General features: G+C 35.9%; 2 protein-coding genes across 4 annotated transcripts in view; one reads left to right on the forward strand and one right to left on the reverse strand.

Moving 5' to 3' along the window:
- LOC123676903 (zinc finger protein Xfin-like) overlaps positions 1-23,916 on the reverse strand; it is a 33,755-nt gene that overhangs the window by 4,301 nt on the left and 5,538 nt on the right. Inside the window, exon 1 of one of the 3 annotated variants that reach the window (XM_045613202.1) lies at positions 134-408. The exons of 1 other annotated variant lie outside the window; for it this stretch is intronic. The gene's annotated coding sequence lies outside the window, so the exon portion shown is untranslated. Of the gene's footprint in view, positions 1-9; positions 409-23,916 lie in introns of those variants that run through there. One more of the 3 variants, XM_045613201.1, reaches the window with a different exon arrangement.
- Positions 2,154-23,216, forward strand: LOC123676905. Its single transcript, XM_045613215.1, has 7 exons — positions 2,154-2,466; positions 16,683-16,994; positions 18,442-18,571; positions 18,635-18,781; positions 21,711-21,967; positions 22,133-22,327; positions 22,450-23,216. Exons 2-7 carry the CDS (start codon positions 16,691-16,693, stop codon positions 22,683-22,685), a joined length of 1,269 nt encoding a protein of 422 aa, XP_045469171.1. The 5' UTR covers positions 2,154-2,466; positions 16,683-16,690; the 3' UTR covers positions 22,686-23,216.

Here is a 23,916-nt window from a genome sequence, read left to right on the forward strand (position 1 = left end):
TTAACTTACTACTAAGTTTTTTGGGGGTCAAGCTAATTCCAGGTGCGTTATTTCCACATTCACCTTCGAGTAAAGGAAGTAAATTAGAAAGGGTGAAGGTAAAATAAGGAAAAAATAAGATGAATTTTTAAACCTGGACAGCACTCCCACTGCGGCTCGGGATGCAGGTGGTAATCCCGACCTTCCTTGGTTTGAATAAAAATGCTATAATCCTAATAATGCGGGTTGAACTATGATGCGAGTTGAACTATGATGCGAGTTGAACTATAACTATGATGCACTAACACCAATTTAAAGTGCACACTAAATATTGCGGTTTTACTATGAGAAATTTTTCTAAAAAAAGCGGGTGAAAAGCGAAAATGCGAAAAGCTGGTCGAAATTCTACAACACGGCGGCGTCGAATTCTAAATTGAAACTGAATGGAAACGCGAAGAGAGCGAAATTAAAACATGTGGTGTCATATGTGAGATATGAATCGACACAAACAATAATAAACAAATATTGGGGAAATTCCGAAAACGCCCCAACAAATATCTTTCTTTTATTCCGAGATTTAATTCATTTTGTGTCCATTGTATATCAATTCATATATAGGATGTCCCATCTAATTAGAAATGAATGATCGTTTCAGAGATATAGAGGGGAATTGGTGTTTTCTGAATGAGAGACCCTATTATATGACTTGATTACAATTATACAATGGACACAAAATCAATTAAATTTCGAAATAAAAGAAAAATATCCATATATAAGTTCCATAAAAGAATGAAGTCGAAAAAGTTAAAGTTGAAACAGATGATATTTTTGAAAAACCGAAAACGAGATGATTTTCAACAAATCTGCGGATAAAACCAAAATAAATGAAACAGATAGGGTCTCCAATCAAGAAACACAAACTCTCCTCTAAATCTCTTAAACGGTAATTGACTTGTAAGACCTGTTATGAATGTCATATAAACCATATTAATTGCCGAAAAACACGTTTTAGAATTTTTCGAATATCTGGGACAGAAAGCAAGACATAGCGAAATATTTAAAACGCCCTGTACTTAACTCGAGAAGGAATCAAGATATCTATGATCTGCTTTCTGTAATCTTATTATTTTGAAAAAAGGGATCGGGGATCTTTAAATTTTTTTTTCTGAGTCTTACAGTTCTCGAAATGATCTCAGTGAGCATCGAATTTGAGACAGCCCTGTACTTTCGGATGAGGTACCAATGTTCAGAGCCGGCGCGGGTAATTTTGGCGACTGAAGCAAAGAATTTTTCGACGCTCCTGTTGAAAAAGCATCAATAAAAATAAACAGCACCTGCTCCGATGATAATACAGAACATTCTTCTTCCCATGAAGAATATTGCGATAGGACAAGCAAAGTTTCAGTATTGCTTCGAAAACTAATTGGGATTACAAACATGTGTTGCGCTGAAAACATTTGTCATTTAACAGTAACTAGTTTCGAATGTAAAATCGTAGGAATATGTAAACATCGGCTTTCAAATAATTCGAAAGCGAAGGTAGTGTTGATTTTCGTCTTTGTGAAATACATAATGATTTTAGCCTTCTTTCAATGAGGGTAATATGGAATTCTGTTTATATTGGTTGGGCTACCATGTGTTATTCATTTTACAGGCGGCTTATTATATAGATTATTGCAAGGAATGTTGACAACCACATCGAAGCGGAACAGCCTTATGTGGTTTTTGAGAATCAAGGATAAAATATGAAAAGGCGGCCAGCAAACTGGGCCGAATTGCCGCCCCTCAAATAGAGGCGCTTGAAACGGACGCTTCACTGTTTCACCCTCAACGTCGGCCCTGCCCATGTTCATTGAAGCACAATTTGTGCCATTTGCCACACAGGTATTGCCATAACTTATTACAACTTCTAGATATACCAACGGTTTTAATTTCAAATCCAAGATCAAGAATATCAATTATAACATGTGCCAGTAGCAAGTATAGCATGGCATTAGATATACATGAAAATGATAAGAATGTGAGAATAAATATTCAACGTTAATTTTTCCAAAAATTGATATACCTAGTGTTTCCTCCAGTTTTTGTCCCTCTTATAGTCTTGCGCCCTGGAGCGGCTGCATTGTAGTTAAAGAAATAAATCGAGTTTCCCCTTTCAATTTTCCTCAAATAACACAATAACAAGCACCTAATACACCAGTAATTCACATCAAAATCATTCTTGCATATCGAGAGGGACATGCTTTGTAGTTTGAATCGATTGTTCTTTCTCTACCATGAATCAGAGTCCAGTGTGTTCATATGAACACTAGCTCTTGCGCTGGACAGAAGTGCGACCTCCTTGAAAAAAAATAAGTGGCGGAAATATTTTCGAAGATTCCTGTGAAATATTTTGCGCATTTGGCAATGTTTCCGATTAATTCTATCGTAAGGAGTGATTATGTTGTGTAATATATTTCGATTCGAACTGTATAGCTCAACCAGAAAGTGAGTACATTTCAGTTACCCAATAATTCAAATTTGAATTTTATTTCGTCTAAGAATTGATTTAATGGGTTTTAGCCTTTTAAACGCGTGGATCAGGATCAGATTACAGATCTTGAAGGGTCAATACGTAATATGCAATCGGATTTTCTACCAGCTTTCATGATTTTGATTCTATACCCATTCCAAAACTATACAATTTTAGGGACGTTAAAAAATAATTCATCGAGAAAAGCTCCTGTTAATGGATTTTTTAAATTGTTATTCTGATTTATGGTTAGGGATCTTCAGCTAGAAGGAACAATTATGATGAAGAAACGTATTTTTCAACCAAATAAAGCATATATAGAATTCTCGTAGAATTCTTTATATGGAAACAGCTCTGGATTATGTGGACGAACGGCTTTTTATGAAATTTTAACACGCGATTTTTTTTTAAATGAAAACATTGAATTTTTGATTCAATGAGAGTTATTTTCTGTGCCGTTGGTAAAATTTATTACTTTTCTAATTCGGGAAATTCCAGCGTCGAGTTATAATCCACCATGAAATAGGCAAATTATTGATGTAGTGTGCAACAGTAGCTCATCAGTACACTTTTTTCCCTAAAATTAACTGAAAATAATGAATAAAAAATGTCTACCAAATTCCCTTTGTTCAAGAAATGAGCCCTCAAAAAATTATTAAAATAACAATAGCATTTCTATTTCTCTCGAATATAGAACATAGCTTGGCCATTTCAAAATCATAAATCACAAAAATTGGCAGAACCTCAATACACTTCCAATACTTTCCAATAAAATGAGCTAAACTTGTAATGGAAACATTTCTCTCTCTGAAATGTTCGGAGATTTGAATGATTCTGTGATATTTTATTGGAAAAATGAATTGAAAAAATATTAATTTGTACCAAAAGCACTGAAAAAGCTAATGAAAGTGGCAAAAATTCAATGTTGCCATTCAAAAAAGTATCTCGAAAACAGTAATGATTATATTAATAGGATTTTCTCATAGCGAGTAGGGAACCTTTTGGTGGTTTTTGCGGAACACCCTGTAATAACCAAAACGGATACCTACTATGACGCATTGATCTTTCTTTAGTTCGAAAACCCCCTAAGAAAAATATGTAAAATATATATATGAAATATGATATTATAGACATGTATTCAAAGTACAAAAATGTATACAGGGTGTTCCACAGTTGACGCTCTATTATATGGTTATCACTGAAATTTTCGAATTTTTGTTATTTTTTTCGATTCAGTACCATTAAGCTCCATTAGATCTATATTCTCAATATTTTTGGAAATTCACAGGGTGTACCAAAAAAGTGTGAATTGCCAAACACATGTTTTTTCTTGTTTTTTACCGAATTTTCATATTGCATGGAATCAATGAAAGTTTTTTTGAAGTATAAAATGCTTAAAACTTGCCGTTTATGAGATATTTCATTTTTTCATTAATTGAAGGGTCTTTGGAAGAAACTAATCATTTAGGAATGAATTACTTCATTTAAAAGAAGTTTTGAAAGCGAAACTAGATGAACGGAGGTATGCACTCCTTTTTGATAATCTTTGGGAACTTTACTGGGTGTTCAAAATGAGACGATGATTGTCGGCCATTATTCAAACGTTAATATCTGGCTTATTCCAAATTGCATACCCTATTTTTTATTTTTTCATTCAGTAGATAATTTTTCGGACATAATAAAATTCGCTACCTAACAAAAAAATAAAATACAGGGTGTGTAATTTAGAATGAGCCCGATTTTAACGTTTGAATGGGTCTTCAATGAATCGTCTCATTTTGAACACCCAGTAGAGTTCTCAACGATTATCGAAAAGTCAATACTTACCCCCATCCTTCTGGGATTCGCTTTCAAAATAGGATTCAATTGATTCATTTCGAAGTTATCAGCTTTTGCGGAAGAACCTTCAATTTATGATATGAAAAATCGAAATATCCTAAGAACGATAAGTATTAAACATATGAAACTTCCAACGAACTTGGGTTCATTTATTTCATACATTCTGAAAATTCAATAAAAAACAGGGTCTTTCATACGAAAAAACCTATTCTTCGCTTTATACACTTTTTTGGTACACCCTGTGTATTTCCAAATAACTCGAAAATGGATTGCTCTAATGGAGCCAATAATGACATACTTTGTCGAAAAAAAATTTGATAATTTCAGCACTTAACCGTAATAGAGCGTCGCGTCGATGGTGGAACACCCTGTATATAAATATATATTATCTGTATAATCATACCCTCTATAGGACATAGGTGAAATAAACATACACGGCAAAAATTGATTTCACGATGCCCGAGGGTCATATATTCGTCCGCAATTGTAAACAATTCAATGTTTCGTTCATTCTTCGATGATTTTGAATAGATCTTTTGTATTTTATCACAAATGCGTAAACATCGACATGGGATAAGTACTACATGTTCAATTTAGCCATGATGATACTTTACAATAGTTCGTTGACTCTACCGTTGCTTCCATTTTTGCGCACTTGTAGGGAAGAAGATGCTATATTAACGTATTTTTCGAGATTTTAACTGAAACTCAGTTTTGTCTGTTCGTGAAGAAAACTGCCGAAAGTCAAAAACTTCACCTTTTTCAATTGTAATACAGAAGGTTTGAGATGTAATTGACAAAAACAGAAGATAGAAATTGTAATTCAGAATTGGAAATTGTTATTCAGGCATTTGAAATTTAGAAACAGGACTTTATATTCAGAAACGGAAATTTGTATTTGAGAATAGCATTAATAGCAATATGTAAACCAGAAAAGGAAGAATTGATTTCAGAAAATATAAATTGTAATTGGGATTTGATAATTTGGAATTCAGAAATACGAAATTGAACTTCAGAATTGGTTATACAAATCTTTACCATAAGTATGTAATATATTTTTCGTTTTAAAAGTGCAATACCTCAGAATAACAATAGACTGAAATGAAAGTTCGAAAATTTGTTTTATTCCGATAATTTCAACACTAGCTCTTCGATCGTATTGAAATGTTGTACAGGGTGTTCCTACATTGGAAGTACAGAGGAAAAATAGATTCCTTGAATATTTTTAAGAGAAAGTTCTATAAACGCTTTGTTTCAGTTTACAGGAAGTGTTTTTTGTGATCCTACTTTTTTTTGATGACTATGCCAGTTTATCGAATATTTATTGATCTTCACTACGGATTAACAAATAAGTACCAAAACTTATGAATAATTTATTTATCAAACCTACTAACTGCATCTTCTTAATAGTTTGGATTTTCCTGAGGATTACACGAGTTTGGAATTTTTTTCTCGAAATCAACAGATACGACCAAATTCAAGAAACCAAAAAATGTAGTACTGGAGCAAAGTTCCTTTTCACATTTTTCTAAACTACCAGGGGATCACCAAAAAAAGTTCTGGAGTAAAGAAGCGGATACTGTTTCTGAAAAAATATCACCCTGTAGATTTGCATTCAAAATTAGCATATCCAATGATGAAAACTTAACATTGGAATATCTATCCAAATTTAAGTTAAATATCTTGTGAATGGTAGGTGCTATGAGAAAAAAAAATCAAATTTAACACCCTGGATCTCGAAAACCAAGTTTTCATTTTCGTTTGTATCAGTAACTTCAATTAGGAACACCCTGTATTTCCTTCTAATTTTGTTCAATTCTAATTTTAAGCTTCTTCCAAAATTTTCGAGAAGAATATCGAAAATTACATACATTGTGACGTGATATGTTCAGGGTAAATGCGCAGAAAATAAAGAAAACAAATAATTTCGAGGATTAAACTGGCTCACAGAAATCCGAATAAGAAAACAACCAAATCACAAATGAAGAGTTTAGACCTTGTAGACTAAATGGATTAAAAGTTTTATGCGAAAGAAATATGATGCGATGCCATTAATATTCGTCTAGTTGTTCTTATCAGATGCAGACAAATGTCGTGTTAAAGCTTTGAAATTCAGCGCATTATTCGAAAAATTAGAATATCTCTGTTTACTCTTTCGTGATAAAAACCCTTTAATAATTTGGTGGTCACATTTATTTTCCAATTTACATATAGATAAATGACTTCAATTCATATAATCCGTCCTAAGTAATATTCCAAAGGGTTTTAGAATAAGAGCTTTAATTTTTTTATTTAAAAAAAACATGTATATTTGAAGAGAAATCAATGGATGGTTATTTTATTTCAAAGAAAGGAATCCCATTACCGATGGAAAACGATATCAGCCAAATGGTCGCCACAGCTACGGTTGCAGCACCATATCCTGTTTATGAAATTTTCCATGACCAATTCGCACATTTGCGGCTGTATGTCCTCGATAACTTCACGAATTCCATCTTTTAGGTCTTAAATCTATCGTGAGGCATTGGCATACACCTTATTTTTCACCAGTTTCACTATTGCCGACCGAAAAGTGCTTTATATAGTTTTGCGAACTGTCACTACAAAAGATTCACCATTTTTGTAGTGAATTTTAAATATTTCAGTGCGTTGTTGAAGCGTATATCTTCCCATTTTCAGTAATGGCGTAGTTTTTACTTGTCAAATTTCAAAATTCAAAATTAAATCTCTTATTGAAATTCCTTCATTTCACTTGACTAAACCTTACGTTCATGTGAACGAAATTCACAAAATTCAACTTCTTTCTGATTGTTATTCTTCATGATTATTTTTCCTATAATTTTGATTGAGAGTGAATAAATTGAAATGAAGTATTATTAGGTGTACAACTTTGCTTCCGCCGTTTTGAAATAGATTGCTGTAGCGGTGATGGACAAAATAAATAAATCGTAGATGTCATACAATAAGCTTGAGTATTTTTAAACATAACGCCATCGAAATATTAGTCGATTTGAGTCTGCATCATAAAGTTATTCTCGATTAAAAATGTCAGCTTAAGAGCCAAATTCTCGTCATTTGCGGGAGGTTTCAATTTTCTGCTTTAATATAAAGAAATCTGCGGCTGAGGCTCATCGAAAGCTCTCATATACAAATGGTGAGGCCGCTATCAGGGCAAGAACGTACCGAGAGTGGTTTCAATGCTTCAAGAACGGTGATTTTGACGTCGAAGACCAGCATAGCGTCGGAAGAAAGAAGGTTGTCGAAGATGCAGAATTGGAGGCATTACTTGATTAAAACTCGTGTCAAACGTAACAAGAATTGGTATGATCATTGGGAGGTGCTATACGTGTTGAAACCGAGATATGTTTGCTCGTGAACAGTTGCTTGTAAAACAAAGACGGAAGAGATTTCTGCATCGCATATGACTGAGACAAAAAATGGGTCCATTACAATAATCCCAAGGCTGAAAATCATGGGGATATCCCGGCCAAGCTTCCACGACGACGGCCAAACTGAATATTGGCAGTTCCAAGGACATGCTCAGTATTTGGTGGAACCAGCTTGGCGTATAGTGTTTCGTGAGTTGTTAAAACCGACTGAAACAATCACAGGCGATTGTCGTCGAACGCAATTAATGCGTTTGGGCCGAACATTGGAAGAAAAACTGCCACAATACAACGAGAGACATGATAAAGTGATTTAACTGCATGACAATGCTCGACCCCATGTTGCGAAAGTGGTCAAGACATACTTGGAAACGTTGAAATGGGAAGTCCTACCCAACGCGTTCTCTCCAAACGTTGCTACCTGGGACTATCACTTGTTTCGATCAATGGCACACGGCCTGGTTGACCAGCACTTCCGGTCTTGAGACGAAGTAAAAAATTTGATCGATTCGTGGATCACTTCAAAAGATGAACAGTTTTTTCAACGCAGGATTTGTACGCTGCCCGAAAGATGGGAGGAAGTATAGTGGCCAGCGTTGGACAATACTTTCAATCATAAATGTGTACCTAATCAGTTTTTCACAATAAAGCCTCGAGTATCGGAAAAAAACGACGGAAGCAAAGTTTTACGCATATGTAATAAAATACTGCCCTTATCTAATTAAATTTGAAATATAAAAACCTTTAACTATTTGTAAAATCAAGCTAATAGCAATATCAATAAAGAATTACCAATCAGTATACAGATTCTCAATATTGTGATCCCTCATTCACACTACTGAAAGTGAAATGTATAAAGTGACCTCATTTCCTCCGGAAAAGCAGCCAAGTGTGACTTTCCACGGAGTACCATCCGCCAACGACTAATTTGAAATCCTTACAGATTTATTCTAGACATAATCTAGAGTTTATCACAATAGAAAAAGTGAAATTTCAAACAATCCACCAAATTAATGTCACTTTTGAAGTGCAAGAAGCGTTTGTTTGTCGTTTAACGTAACAGATTTTACATTCTATGTCAGTTATGCAATTCAAATAACTATTTAATTGGCGGAAAACAGCACATTAAATAATTCTCATTTTCCGGAGGGTGAGAAAAATCACCAAACCTTGGTCTGCTCTAGCTAGAATAAGGTTTTATCAGTGCTCTAGATCTAAAAGTAGACGAACTGAAGAAAAAAGAATACATATAAGTTATTGGTCAATTAAAATCGTCCTTCAGGTCACGAACCACAGACTACAAACCGCTATTCGATATTCAAATGAGAATACGCAAAGAGCGTGTTACTTGAGATAATAACAATAATGTTTAAGGGCACCAAGACATTAAAACTGCTAATATTGGGGAAAAGGAAAATTATTACTTAGAGTAAAAATTAGTTTCACCAGTCGTATTTATATTTTCATGTAAAGGGTATGCCAATAAGAGGTTTATTTCATTTTGAATACCCCGCTATATCAGGGCAGCCGCCACTTTTGAAGCTGTTATTTTTTTAATTTTTTAATTTGACAAGTAAAAACTATGCCATTACAAAAAATGGAACGATACACACTTCAACATCGTCAATGAATAAAGCATTCAACAAAAGACATTACACGGTATTTTGCATTATTCTTCATTTCTCAATCAAGAATCCTCCTATGAAATTTGGTTGTGGCAAGATCTCGAACATTCGACAAAAAAGTTACTGGATTTATTGCTAAATAAACTCCAGTTATTATTAAGTGTAGTAGTAAAAGTCCGATCGGATTCCACTAGATGACGTTAGAAAGATGACATTTCGTACTACAAAAACTTTTCTGACAGTTTTGTGATTAGTTGACTCAGTTAAGTTTGAGCGCGCCTCAAAGATGTATTCTAGCAAGCAGAAAATACGTTATATGTTACAGTTTTTCTTATATAAAGCCGAAAATGCAAGCCAGACGGCTGAAAATGTAAATGGTGTTTATGGCCCCGATATTGAAACAGCCAATCACACGCAATTTTGGTGTCGTCGATAAAATCATGGACAATGTCAAGTCCGACGTTCATGTAAGCACTGTTTCGATTACCCAATAGCTAAAAAAACCGTTTGGAACCATTTGCATAAGGCTGGTCTCAAGAAAAAGCTTGATGTAGAGGTAACGGAAAAAAATCTCATGGACCGAATTTCCATCTGCGAATCGCTGCTGAATCACAACAAAATCGACTCATTTTTGAACCGGTGTATGACTGGTGATGAAAAGTGGATCACGACAACGTCAAGCGAAAACGGACGATGGTCGTAACGCGGTGACCCGGCGGAAACTGTGGCCAAGCTAGGATAGACGACCAGGAAGATTTTGCTGTGTGTTTGATGGGATTGTTAGGGAATTATCACTGTGAGCTCCTCCCGTAAGACACAACTGTTAACTCGGAACTGTACTGTCAACAATTGGACCGTCTGAAGGAAGCAATTGTGCAGAAGCGGACAACTGTGGCCAATAGGAGAGGAATTGTGTTCCATCAGGACTAAGCCAAAAGCTCTGGGAGCTTGATTGGGAGGTTCTTATGCATCCACCTCATAGTCCGGATCTGGCACCAAGTGATTACCATCTACTCTTTTCCATGGCGAACAATTTTGGTGGTGAAAAATTCGCTTCAACGGAGGCTTGTGAAAATCGACTTTCTCATTTTTTTGCCAATAGGGACGAGGGCTTTCAGGAGAGAGGCATAATGATAATACCTTCAAAATGGCAATAAGTCATCGAACAAAACGGCGCATTGTAGACCTAAATCGGATCATTCTAACTGATGTATTTGAAGCTTTGTTTTTCATGCAAAAATAATGGATTTCTTTTCAATGCACCTTATATATTTTCAATGATCGCCTTGTTCCTGTATTTACATTATTCACAATCCATCATTCATGTAATTCTCTTCGATACATAAAGGATCATTGGCAGGAATTGCAGTGTCAACGTCCTCATCATTCGAGAATTTCTGACTAATGGACATTGAGTCATATCTTTTCCTCATAAAAGAAATTCTGAATAATTCAGCTGGAAAATCGATTTTAGATGTAGGCAAGCTCATTTTATACAGTACAAACTGATTTGAATATTCATTTCCATTCATTATTACATCTAGGTACTGCTGAACCTTTGAAGAAGTCTAATTCGGTTTGCTGCAAAATTTATGAAATTTTTTATTTTCATTACCACACAATATTTTCTATTGTTTGTTTTCTGTTTCATGATATAATTTTAAGTAATTCTCAATAAATGATTTCTGGATTTATAGTATTTTGTATTCTTGGATGAATGACTTAAACAACAAAAATTTACTCTTGAGAAATTTTGTGAAATTTTTCAGTTTACATATTGGAATATGAAAATTAAAAAAAAAATGAATAAAAATATCCGTCTGTCCATCAGATCCTGAGCGCCAATTAAGCTACAATACTGTTAATTTTTTAATCAACAGCAAATGGTTGGTCGGTCCCCCATAGTTTGTTATATTCACAAATGATCTTTATCATACATTTAGAGGTAATTTTCCATAAGAAAAATTATCAACCATAAATTTGGAGTGTATTGTAGGTACCTACATATTTCAAAGCGCGAACAGTATTAGTTTTGGAAAAAGTATATCGAACGATAATTTATGAATTTGTAATACATGGTGATTCACAAAAATTTTAGTTAGAACATTCCAAAGAAAGACTAGAAAAATTTTATAGTAAAGCTCTGTTCAACGGTTTCACTGGAAATAATACCAATTTTAGTTTTTTTTTAATTAACACCTAGTGCAATGCTAAGTTAATCTCTCTTAAAAATGAAACAGTGCAGTTGAAGGCATTAACCAAAAACAAAATGTTAGAGAAAAAAATGGATCTTAAAAAAATTGGTAATTTGAAAGAATTCGACCACGAAATTATTCTACAGGATGTATTAAAATTAGGGTTTGGCAACAAACTTCTAATTAGTTCTGTATAATGACTAATAAGTCATCATTCAACAAAAGACTGGATGTGCAAGTTGAAATCGATAATTTTATCTACAGTTAACTGAGAAATTTTTGAAAAGTGTTTGTTTACTTTAGCTTTCTAGGAGGTTATTCATTTTGAAAAATGTTTCTCTTGATGAAATCTTTCATTATTTTCCATCAAGATCTGTCCAACAAAATTTGGTGGTGGCAGGATCTCGAACAAAAAGTTGCTGATTTATTGCTGAAGTACATTTCAAATAATTTATTTTTTCAACGATCGCATTGTTCATGTATCTATTCATGTACAGGGTGGGCAAATAAGCGAGGTAAGCGGCTATAACTCAGGATCCACTCATCGTAGAGACTTGCGGTAAAAAATTTTACCACTAAAGTGTGTAAGAAAATACACTGGAAATTGTTTAGAAGTTCATACCTCTACCGCTAGGGGGCGTAATAGATATCGTCGAGTAGAAAAATGAATTTTACTCGAAAATGTTTCATATTAAGTTGATGAAAAAGTATCATCACTGTTATCCTTGAAAAATTCACCCTGTACATACACCAGCAAAATTAGGGGAACGAACAAATGTTCAACGAAGTTTGTAGTTCACTTTCTCTTGAACCCTTTGTCCTTTTTTAGCAATTCTTCTTTTGAATTGCAGTCATATTGTAATAATACTTATACAGGGTGAGTCAATAGTGCTCGACCGTAAATTTTGGGCTAGGAGAATTCATTAAATTTCAACGGAATCAACAGTACTCAGCGCATAAACTTAAATTAGTTTGGACTCTTCAGGCTGGTCCGAAAGTGGTGGAACACGATACCACCCTGTTTTTTTTCGAATGGGGATGCCCAACTTTTATATCATACTCATAATCTTCATGAAATTCTGATTTTGAAATACCTCACTTGTCATCATCTATCTGTGGTACTTTTTGACGTAGGCCACTTTTTTTGAAAAATTTCATGGTTATAATGGTTTAAACTAAAGATCATAGCCTATCAAGACCTATAAGAAAATGTGTATTTCCCGAGCGCATTGTATGCAATCAAATCTGTTTTATGGAATATATGTTCATGGTGTTCCACCATTGACGTATTTTTTACAGTTAATCGCTGAAATTTTCGAATTTTTTTTCGACACTCGACACAGTAGACTCCATTAGAGCTACATTCACAAATTGAAATACAGGGGGTGCACGGCGCATAAAAATTTAAACGAGCGAATATATGTTTTTTTCTAATAGAACACCTATTTTTTATTGAATTTTCAGATTGCATGGAATAAATGAACCCAACTTTGTTCAAACTTTTATATGCTTGAAACTGAAGGGTCTTATTTGTAGAAACAGCTAATTTCAAAATGAATACATTTATTTGGATGAAATTTTGAGAGCGAATACTAGGAGAACAGAAGTAAGTGGGTACTGCCTTTTTGATAATTATTATAAATAATAATAATAATAAACAGCTTTATTTTTCTACAGGTAATTATTATTTATAATATATAATTATTGGTAACTCTACTGGATGTTCAAGAAAAGACGATTCATTGATGACTTATTGAAACGTTAATATTCTATTTATTCCAAATGGCATACCCTAAATTTTATTTCCTCATTTGGTAGACAATATTTCAAAGACAGTAAAATTTGTTAACCAATAAAAAAATAAAATACAGGCTATGCAATTTGGAATAGGACCGATATTAACGTTTGAATGAGTCATCAATGAATTGTCTCATTTCACCAAGTAGAGTTTTCAAGTATTATTAGAAAGTCAGTAGGTACTTAAGTCTTACCTCCATTCTTTTAGGATTAACTTTCAAAATGTCATTTTAATAAATTCTTTGCATTCGGAGTCATTAGATTTTTCCAAAGACCTTCCAATTTATGTAAAATTGAAAAAAAAGTAAGTTTAAAGCATATAAAACTTCGAAAAAACTTGGGTTCATTCATTTTATCCAATTTGAGAACTCAATAAAAAACAGGGGATTCCATGAGAAAAATAAGCGAAAAGCATATACACTTTTTGGAATAACTTGTGTATTTCCAAACAATTGAGAATGAAGCTCTGATGTAGCCTAGTAACACTGTCGAAAAATAATTCTAAAATTTAAGCTCTTAACCGTAAATAAACGTCGCTTCAGTGGTGAAACACTCTGTATAAAAGTTATATGATTGTACAATTATTGGTCGCAAACTTCGCAATATTGTTTTATATCTCACGACAACGGACCACGGATTTAAAAATCGCGGTTCTTGATTAGTATTAAATTTTTCAAATCATTCTGAGAGATAGGAGAAAAGAAATCACCAAAAATATCAGTTAAAGATTTTATCTCTAAAAGCAAATTACCTATGATTATACTTTAAATTTTCTGGGAGAAACTATAGAGAGCTCGTTTACTCAACTTCTGTTTAAAATTTCAAAGGTAGAACAAAGCAAATCGAATTCTACATCTGCAGTAGTAGGCATACCGGAAGATAAAATAATCTTTTGCTTCGAAGGGACAATATAAATGCGAAACTAATGACTCCCTTCAACTGGGTTACCCCTATTCCCTTCTCGGTGACCTAAATGACGAATTGTCCATACGGTGAAGTCATACAATTTTGAAGAAATGGACTTTCCTTCGGTACGAAAGATCCAAGTAGTTTTCCAGCTATTTTCTGAGGGTGAATTGGGGAAAATCGATGGGTCACTTGGTTGGGCCGCTGTTTCCGTTTTTCATTGAGGTTGAGGCGGTTAATCTGCACGCAAGGTCCAAGAAATGAGGGTTGCCAACGAGAATTATTGGCCAGGGTTTTTCGTATTTCGTATATACAGATAAGAGAAAAGTGGATCGATTAAAGAAACAAATTATTTTGGTTAGGCAAAAGTTACGTTCAGAAAACTGGTCTTATCTTATTTGGTTTCCTTTTATTCTTCAATAATTCCGATAATTATCTGGACCTTGATAAAAAAACTACAAAATTTACAATATAGTTTATTATTTCCTATCTTATCGCAAAATATCTCAACAGATCTGCATGAGTAGGTATGCAGAGTGATTCACCGTTGTTTATAAAAGTTAAAATATTTCAAAGAAAGACTCGAGATAAACACTTGAAAATTTATATGCACCGGAAATGATACCAACTTTCGTTTTCTGAATATAACACCCAGCGTTTTATTCATAATCAGATTGCTCATTGCATTCTACATTGCTTCAATCTTAATGTATCCTTTGCATATTTTTTCCCGATCCAATTTTTTACTTCTTCATAAGATAAGAATAAGAAGCAAAAACACACAACGCAACACAAAAACGCACAAAAAGCAAAATGACATTATCTAGATTTGGCGGTTCCAAATCAAAAATATCATGATATAAAACAAGTAAAACCGAAAGTTATAAAGATAATAATGAAGATGCATAGGCGTACAACTTTGCTGCCACAGTTTTTTCCAAATTTCGAGCCTCAATTCTAAAAAACTGGTTATAAATTCATGATTCAAAGTCTAATGTCCATCGCTGGCCACTCGTTTCTCACATATTTCGGGCAGTGTACGAACAAACTGAACTGTATTGAACAAACTGGTCATCTTTTGAATCGATCCAATTTTTTACTTCTTCATGTGACAGGAAGTGCTGGTCAACCAGGCCGTGTGCCATTGATCGATATATATGATAGTCCAAGGGAGCAACGTCTGAAGAATACGGCGAATGTGGTAGGACTTCCCATTTCAACGTTTCCAAGTATGTTTTGACCACTTTTGCAACATGGTGTCGAAGATTGTCAAGATTTAAAATCTTTTTATCATGTCTCTCGTTGTATTTCGGCCGTTTGTCTTTCAATGCTCGGCTCAAACGCATTAATCGCGTTCGATAACTAACGTCTGTGGTTTTTTCAGTTGGTGTCAACAATTGTTGTCTAGATATTGATGATGGACTTTATGTTAGATAGTTTATTGGACTATTTCCATCATTTGTGCGGTTGGATGTTTCCGACAATTCGGCAAGCATTCGCCTGATGTTTTCAGGGCGGTTTCAACAACTCATAATACACTTCTCCGAGCTGGTCCCACCCAATACTGAGCATGACCTCGAAACCGTGAATATTCGGTTTGTCCGTCGACGTGGAAGCATGCCCGGGATATCCCCATGATTTTCTGCGCTTGAGATTATCGTAATGAACCCATTTTGTCTCCAGTCACAATTCTATGCAGAACTCCTTTCCGTCTTTGCCTTGCAAGCAGATTCTCACAAGCAAACAAATCTTCAACGTTCAACATCTCTCGGCTTCAACTCGTACGGCATCCCATTTCCTTGTTTCTGAATCATTTCCATAACTTTCAGGCGTTTTGAAATGGCTTGTTGCGTACCTCCCAATGATCCTGCCAATTCTTGTTGCGTTTGACACGAGTCTTGTTCAAGTAATTCCTCCAATTCTTCATCTTCGAAAACCTTCTGTCTTCCACCGCCATGCTGGTCTTCGACGTCAAAATCGCCATTCTTGAAGCGTTGAAACCACTCTCGGCAAGTTCTTTCACTAATAGCGGCCTTACCATAAGTATTTAAAAGCATTCGATGAATCTCAGCCACATATTTCTTCATATTAAAGCAGAAAATTAAAGACTCCCTCAAATGACGAGAATTTGGCTCGTAAGCTGTCATGCTTAATCGAGAACAACTTTATGATGTAGAAACAAATTGACTAATATTTCGATAGCGTTATGTTTACAAATTCCTAAGCTCATTGTATGTCATCTAAGATCTTTTTATTTCGACTACTACTTACCGCTACAGCCATCTATTGCAAAACGGAGGAAGTAAATTTGTACATCTAATAATATTTATTTTTATTATCTTCGGAACTTACTTCAACCTTCAGTTCAATCTCCAAATGATAGAATGAATTTCTCATATTTAATTTTTTTATACAACCTACATTTTCACGAAATTTCTTACAGCTAGAAAAATGTCATGGTACATAGTTCTCTCAGTCTCATCCCTAATCTTCCATGAGGTCATATCCATGGACTGTTCAAGAAGTGAATGTTTGAAGCTAGCAGACCCTTTGGTTAGAGAAGCAAGATTCATATTTCCCGACAACAGGGAGGATATACAGAGGGGTTGTAGAACGTGGGATGAATTCGTGAACTGTTTGAAACACTATACGGAACGATGTTTCAATGACGAAGACAGAAGGAAATTCAACAACGCCGTAGAAAGTCCCATAGAGAACATCCACGAGCTATGTATGAACAATAAATATCAAAATGGTGAGTTTATATTATAAGTAAAAAAACCTAGAATACCAACTATTTCAACTTTTCGCTACACTCTCAGATCTCATTTAGGTAGAGATAAACTGACCAACACTCGACTTCTCTTCCTTATTCAAAAAATGTTGAGGGTTGATGCCACCTTCATGAGGTGTATTTTTCGAAACAAACTCATGATGGACATTCCCTCCCATCAAAAGAGGATTGAATTGCCCTGTTTTTTTTTATCTTCTAAAATTCTTAGTTTCTAAGTTTCCAGGGGATCCAATTTTTTTTTTTGGGAGACCCTGTATAATAACGGGTGTTTTTTTCGAGGTATATAACTTTAAGTTGGCATTTCTGTTCAAGATGGCGACCGATTTAACAGCTGTCAAGTGATTTATTCTCAGTTTGGTTTGGCAATTCATCATGAATAGACTTACGCCTGAACAACGCTTGCAAATAGTGCAATTTTATTTCGAAAATAATGGTTCTGTACGGAATACGTATCGCGCAATACGTCCATTAGCGATGAAGCGCACTTCTGGTTGAATGGCTACGTCAACAAACAAAACTGCCGCATTTGGAGTGAAGCTAATTCTCAAGTGTATTTAGAAACACCATTACATCCAGAAAAACTGACTGTTTGATGCGCTTTTTGGGCTGGTGGAATCATTGGTCCGTACTTCTTCAAAAACGATGATGGCCAGAACGTTACAGTCAATGGTGATCGGTGTAGAGCTATAGAGCCATGATTACTAACTTTTTAATTCCTGAAATGAACAACCATGATGTCCAGGAGCTGTTGTTCCAACAAGACGGCGCAACATGTCGCACAGCTCGTGCCAGAATCGATTTATTGAAAGACACGTTTGGTGACTGCCTAATTTCACGTTTTGGACCTGTGAATTGGCCTCCAAGATCTTGTGATTTAACACCGCTAGACTACTTTCTGTGGGGCTATGTGAAGTCATTGGTCTACGCGGATAAGCCACAAACCCTTGATCATTTGGAAGACAACATTCGCCGTGTTATTACCGATATACGGCCACAAATGTTGAAAAAAGTCATCGAAAATTGGACGTCCAGATTGGACTACATCCGAGCCAGACATGGCGGTCATATGCCAGAAATCATATTTAAAATGTAATGCCACAAGATTATCTTGCGGATAAATAAAATTAATGTCAATCAAATAATCCATCGTTGTTTTATTGCAATTTAAAGTTCTATAGCTCTAAAAAAAACACCCTTTATATTCTATCATAAAATTAGTCGGAAAGAAAATATTACCAAAAAACAGATTTTGGGCGTGAATTTCGGAAAGACCAAACCGAAATCTATGAAATCGCCAAATTTCAAAACTTCCGGAAAACTTTTCAGGTTTCGCGCACCAAATGACTGAACTAAAATTAATACTCTCTTCTCTAGGTATAGTGCATCTAATCTTATATTTTTTCCCCAGAGTACCTCAAATATGCACCATGTTTAAAAAGTACAATAACTGAAAGGAGCCATTGCGGTTTGCAGTATCAAATGTTAGTTGACCAAGTATATCAGAGAGATAACACCCTTCCTAAACCGACATTGTGCTGGTGAGTTTTAAGTGAATGTTACCTAATTCATTGTTTACACTGGCAACAATAATTTTGTTCCAGTTTGCATGATAGATTCAAACAATGCGTCCAAAGAGAGACCAGAAGATTGTGCGATAGAGATGGACAAAATGGAAAAGCCACTAGATTTTCGATGCAAATTTTGGATAAGGCTCTTAGATTCATCGAAGACCAATGTGTGAATTATATGTAAGATACAGAAAACACCTGAATGTATTATGATACACTCAACGTCAAAAGTCTTGGTTACCCCTCTTCTTCTTTATCTTGTTATAGACTTACAGCCTGTTTTTTCCTGCTTTATGGTTTTTTCCGTGTTGAAATCCAGGACTCCCTCAATCTTTTAGGTGGTCTACACATCGGTCTTCTGTTAAAATCATTATTCATAGCTCGATAGCGCAATCCATTCACCGTAAAAGTTGCACCAGCCTCATTTTTGCATACGTAAGGTCCAATCACACCACCAGCCGAAAAAAAACCAACCAAACAGTCACACGTCGAGGATGGAGAAGATTTTCAACAATCATTCTTGTATTTTCCGAGCCCCAAATCCAACAATTCTTCTTATTAAAAAAGGTAAAAATAGGCCTCATCACTGAAGATAAGTTTTCGGTGAAAATCCGGATCATTTTGATTCATTTTAAGGATCCAATCAGTGAAGTGACAACGTTGCTGGTAATCGACCTGCTTTAGTTCTTGCGTAAATTGAACTTTAAAAGCCTTAAGTCTTTATGCAAAACACAGTCTAATTTTGTCTGTGGAATCTGGAATACCTAATTCCCAAGATCGACGAGGATTCGACAAACCTGGATTATTATCAAAACTACAGGAGGGGTTCTTTCACCCTTGCTGTGGAGCTTGGACATGGATGGCCTCCTGGAGAGGCTTACAGCAGGTGGCTTTAACGTCCAGGCTTACGCAGACGACATAGTGGTGACTGTTAGAGGCAAGTATGAAGGCTTATTAAGCAGCCGAATGCAACTTGCTCTCAGAATTATTGAAAATTGGTGCGAGGAAGAGGGGCTTACTGTCAACCCCTCGAAAACAACAATAATTCCGTTCACTAGAAGAAGGAATCTCGACCTCAGAACTCCGGTCCTAAATGGCCAAACTCTGCACTTCTCTAGTGAGTGCAAATATCTAGGTCTTATCCTGGACAGTAAACTGAACTGGGGGAAACATATAGATAAGACTCTTTCCAGAGTCACGGCGGCTATGTGGGCCTGCAAAAGACTCTTTGGAAAGACATGGGGAGTGAAACCGAAAATGGTACTGTGGTTGTACACAGCGGTAGTACGCCATCTATGCGTCTCTAGCATGGTGGACAAAAACCGAGAAGGCCACCACATGCAGCCGGTAGCAGAAACTGCAAAGGCTGGCATGCATTGGTGTCACAGGAACTATGCGCACAGCTGCCACAGCAGCGCTGGAGCTCGCCTCCCTTACGTTTACATGTGAGGAAATGTAGCCTGCTGGATGCAATAAGAATTTCCCTTAATGGAAGCTCCTACCTGGAAACTGGGGTGGACATATGAGGATACTGAATCGACTAGATTCAAACCTCTTGGCAAAACCATCAGATGTTATGCCAACCACTTTCGATTTCGAAACGCCCTTTGAAAGGGTTATAAATGACCATCCTACAATAAGTTTCGTAAATCGTTTGGACAAAAAGTCATCCATATGGTTTACCGATTAATCAAAATCAGAGAGAGGTACTGGCATTGGGATATATGGACCTAAACTGAGGATCTCTACAGCCCTGGGAAGTGAGCCCTCGATTCTACAGACCGAGATACTGACTGTTTATGTATGCGCTCAGGAGTGTCTTTAAATGAACCTCAAGGGGGCGCATATCTACATCACCACGTACAGCCAAACCACGCTGAGATCCCTGAAATTGTACTGCCAAGTGTCTCTGTTGACTTGGGTGTGCCATAACACCATGAAGCAACTGGCCAGCGGCAATAAAGTGTGTCTACTATGGGTACCTGGACACTGTGGGGTTGAAGAGAATGAAAAAGCTGATGAACTTGCAAAAAGTGCATCAAGGTTAACACCTGCTGGACCTGAGCCTTTCTGTGGGCTAGGAAAAGACCAATATAAAGCTGCGGTTCAGCTATGGGAGTTGAATAACAGGATAATCCACTGGACTAACACTCCTGGACTTGCTCAGGCAAAAAAATTCGTGATGATTTCACCTATCTACGCCAAGAAGCTCTTGAAACTGTCATGAGCCGAGCTTCGGATGATGGTGGGACTGCTGACAAGGCACTGTCGGTACAAACATCATTTGTACCGCATGGGAAAGTCAGCAGATGAGATTTGCAGGCTCTGTGGATCGGAAGCAGAAACAGCCGTACACATGGTATGCAAGTTTCCAGAGCTGGCTGGCTTAAGAACCATTCATATGGGTAAGCCGGTCCTGGATACCAGAGAGGTTACGGTCAAGGCCCCTAAGGAGGTTGTCAGTTTTATTAACGTCATTGACGACCTCCTTGGGTTACCATGAATGAGAAGGGTAGAGAACATAATATATACATGGTCGCAGTTCCCGGAAGGCTTACCGAACCACAACGACCCCAGTTCAAATAATAATTATAATCAAAACTACGGGCTGCGAGAGCAATATTCTCAGATATTCTTGAGTGACGCACTCAGTTTCTATTTTTCACATCGCTTACTTGTCCCAACAGCTCAAATTTTTCCACAAGTTTCACTGTAGCCGATCGAGTAGGTCGATGACCCATAAGTGTAGTAAATTTTACCAATAGTTGAAGCGTTTATCGGTTTATCGTTCCATTTTTAGTAATGATGTAGTTTTGATTTTTTGATTTTTGATTTCAAAAGATGACAGCTCCAAATTGACAGAGGCCCTGATAGTGGACTATTCAAAATGAAACCGCTTATTGTAAAACCCTGTGTATTGGTTCTCAAGACTTTTCACGTTGTGTGTATTCTTATTTATTCAAAAACTTGAAAGCATAATCGTTTCATCATCTGACTCAGATTCTGCAGGTTCTTTCTTCTTTTACTCTCCTTTCTTTTCTTGAGCAGCTGGGGTTGCAGCACCACAGCAACAGCACCACCATTAAATCTTAACATTGATTTCTTCCAGACCAAACTCTGGTGACTGCAATTCTCTACAAGACTCCCTGCCATCGACAGACATTCTGTCGATATCAACCGTTTCTAGCGAAGTATACCCTTGGAGTACAATACAAGAGACAAACTTTATAAAGGAAGCCAGGAATCCACCAATACGAGGTACAACATCTAATGCTTCCCCAATGTACTCTTGGTCACCATCTCCGAGCACACCTTCTGAGGAAATGATACCACCTAGCTCCCCAACATCAGTTTCAGAAATTTTAGGTAAATATTCGATTGAATAAATAGCATTGGAGAATACTTAAACTCTCAATATAAAAAAAAGATTAAAATTCACATTTATTTTCTGGTTCAATTCTATGATTACTTCTGAATTCAAAACTGTGAGATCCTTTGAGCACACCGACCATAAAAAATGTATTGTTTTAGGTTCAAGAACAAGACCAGCCTCTTATGGAAGAGCTAGCAGTTGGGGTGACACTCAGGGACCTAATTTGAGTCCCGTAACTGAAAACATTTATCCTGTATATTCTGAACAAATGTCGTCTACCCCTTCCCCCAAACCCTATTGGATGGCCACCACATCTACGTGGAATGTTTTGAAGAAAGAAGTTCCAGATTTGGGTATGTACCCATTTAATTTTTTTTTATTCTGGCTTCTCTTCGAATTGAAATTCATTTTCCTATATCTTTTTTGCATGCTTCAAAATGATGTATTGTGTTTCTATTTTATTTTTTTGTTTAAGGTTCAGCGAATATAAATAGAAATCCATCTTTCCACCAGACACCAAAAACAGATCCTGCAAGCTACCACACTACAGTAGAAACTACCCATTGGTACCCTGCAGCTGGTAGTCATTTATCGAATGACGTCGAAGAACCAAATCAACAAGGTCTAACCGTGCAGAAGGGTGATGCCAATCTGTTGACCAGTTCCTTACATACTTTATTCTTGGCGTTTCTACTACGAGTTATGATTTGAAAGACCTGATGCTTCTCATTACTCTTTTTCGCCCTTAAAACTGATACATTATTTTTTGTTCAATTCGTCTTCCGAAACTACCCATCCGCTATTTACTGGTGTACCTACTCTGATTCACTTGACTTTTTAAGGATATCTTGTCATAAATTTATTACTTTTCTACTGAATAATAGGTAGATACACTTGATTCGCGTTGAATTTGATTTTTCGGATTTGTCTTCCAAAATTATCAATTCTCTGATTTGACGATTTAAGAGGGATTACCACCACGTGGTTTTCACGTATCAGTCAAACTTTGGTACCCATTCATTTCTCCTCTGGCGCTCCTGCGATGATCAAACTTAGTAAGGTGTACGAAGTTGTTCATTCACTTCATCTCCTTTCTTTCTTCGAAGCAAATGAGTAAAAGGCCGCACTATACGAATACGACGACTTTCACGAAATTATAGTTTTACCTCTTTTTTAATGATTTTTGGTCGTTTTTTTTTCACGAATATTTTGAAAATATATCAGAACTTCGTAAAAAGTACATATCATCAATTTTTTTGCGATAAACGAAAAGTTACCAAAAACTTTCTTTTTTTTCAATTGCAAATTAATAGTAATTTACGTAACAAGTCCGGAAAATAGGGTTTCTTTGGACGAATAGACAAAATTCCAGGACGAGCGTAAGCGAGTCCTGGAAGTCTGTGAGTCCAAAAAAACCATTTTCGGGCGTGTTGCGTACAATATTTTTTCGGCAACCATGTAAAATAACACTATCGCTGCTGCTTTCCATATTTTATTGCGATTGCGATAAAAAAACATGCAAATTTTTGACAACTAATTTCATATGAACTGTCAGCCGTTATCTCGGTTGCTATGGATTCTATGATTCTTTTTCGGCCTAGTCCGGGAAGTACGTACTTTCCGGACTAGGCCGGGAAATGCTACTTTCTCAGAGAAAAAGACTCCGGGAAGTGAGCACTCCCCGGACGGTTGCCGAAAAAAATATTTAATTGCTTCCATGTAGATTATTGTTTGAGAAAATTATGCGAAACCTCCATAAAATTCGATTATTTGTAAGAAGAAATATCTCTAATTTCCTTTTGAACTGAGTATCCACGTGGTGGTGTTCCCTCTTAACAGCTTCTTCATTATATACAGATTTATTTTTAATGTTAATCTGCACTAGTCAATTCGTTTTAAGTTGTCCTTATTGATTGTTCGAAAATGAAAGCTCGAAAAATGA

The sequence above is a fragment of the Harmonia axyridis genome, chromosome 3, assembly GCF_914767665.1.
Source record: "Harmonia axyridis chromosome 3, icHarAxyr1.1, whole genome shotgun sequence".
Classification (NCBI taxonomy): Eukaryota; Metazoa; Arthropoda; class Insecta; order Coleoptera; family Coccinellidae; genus Harmonia; species Harmonia axyridis.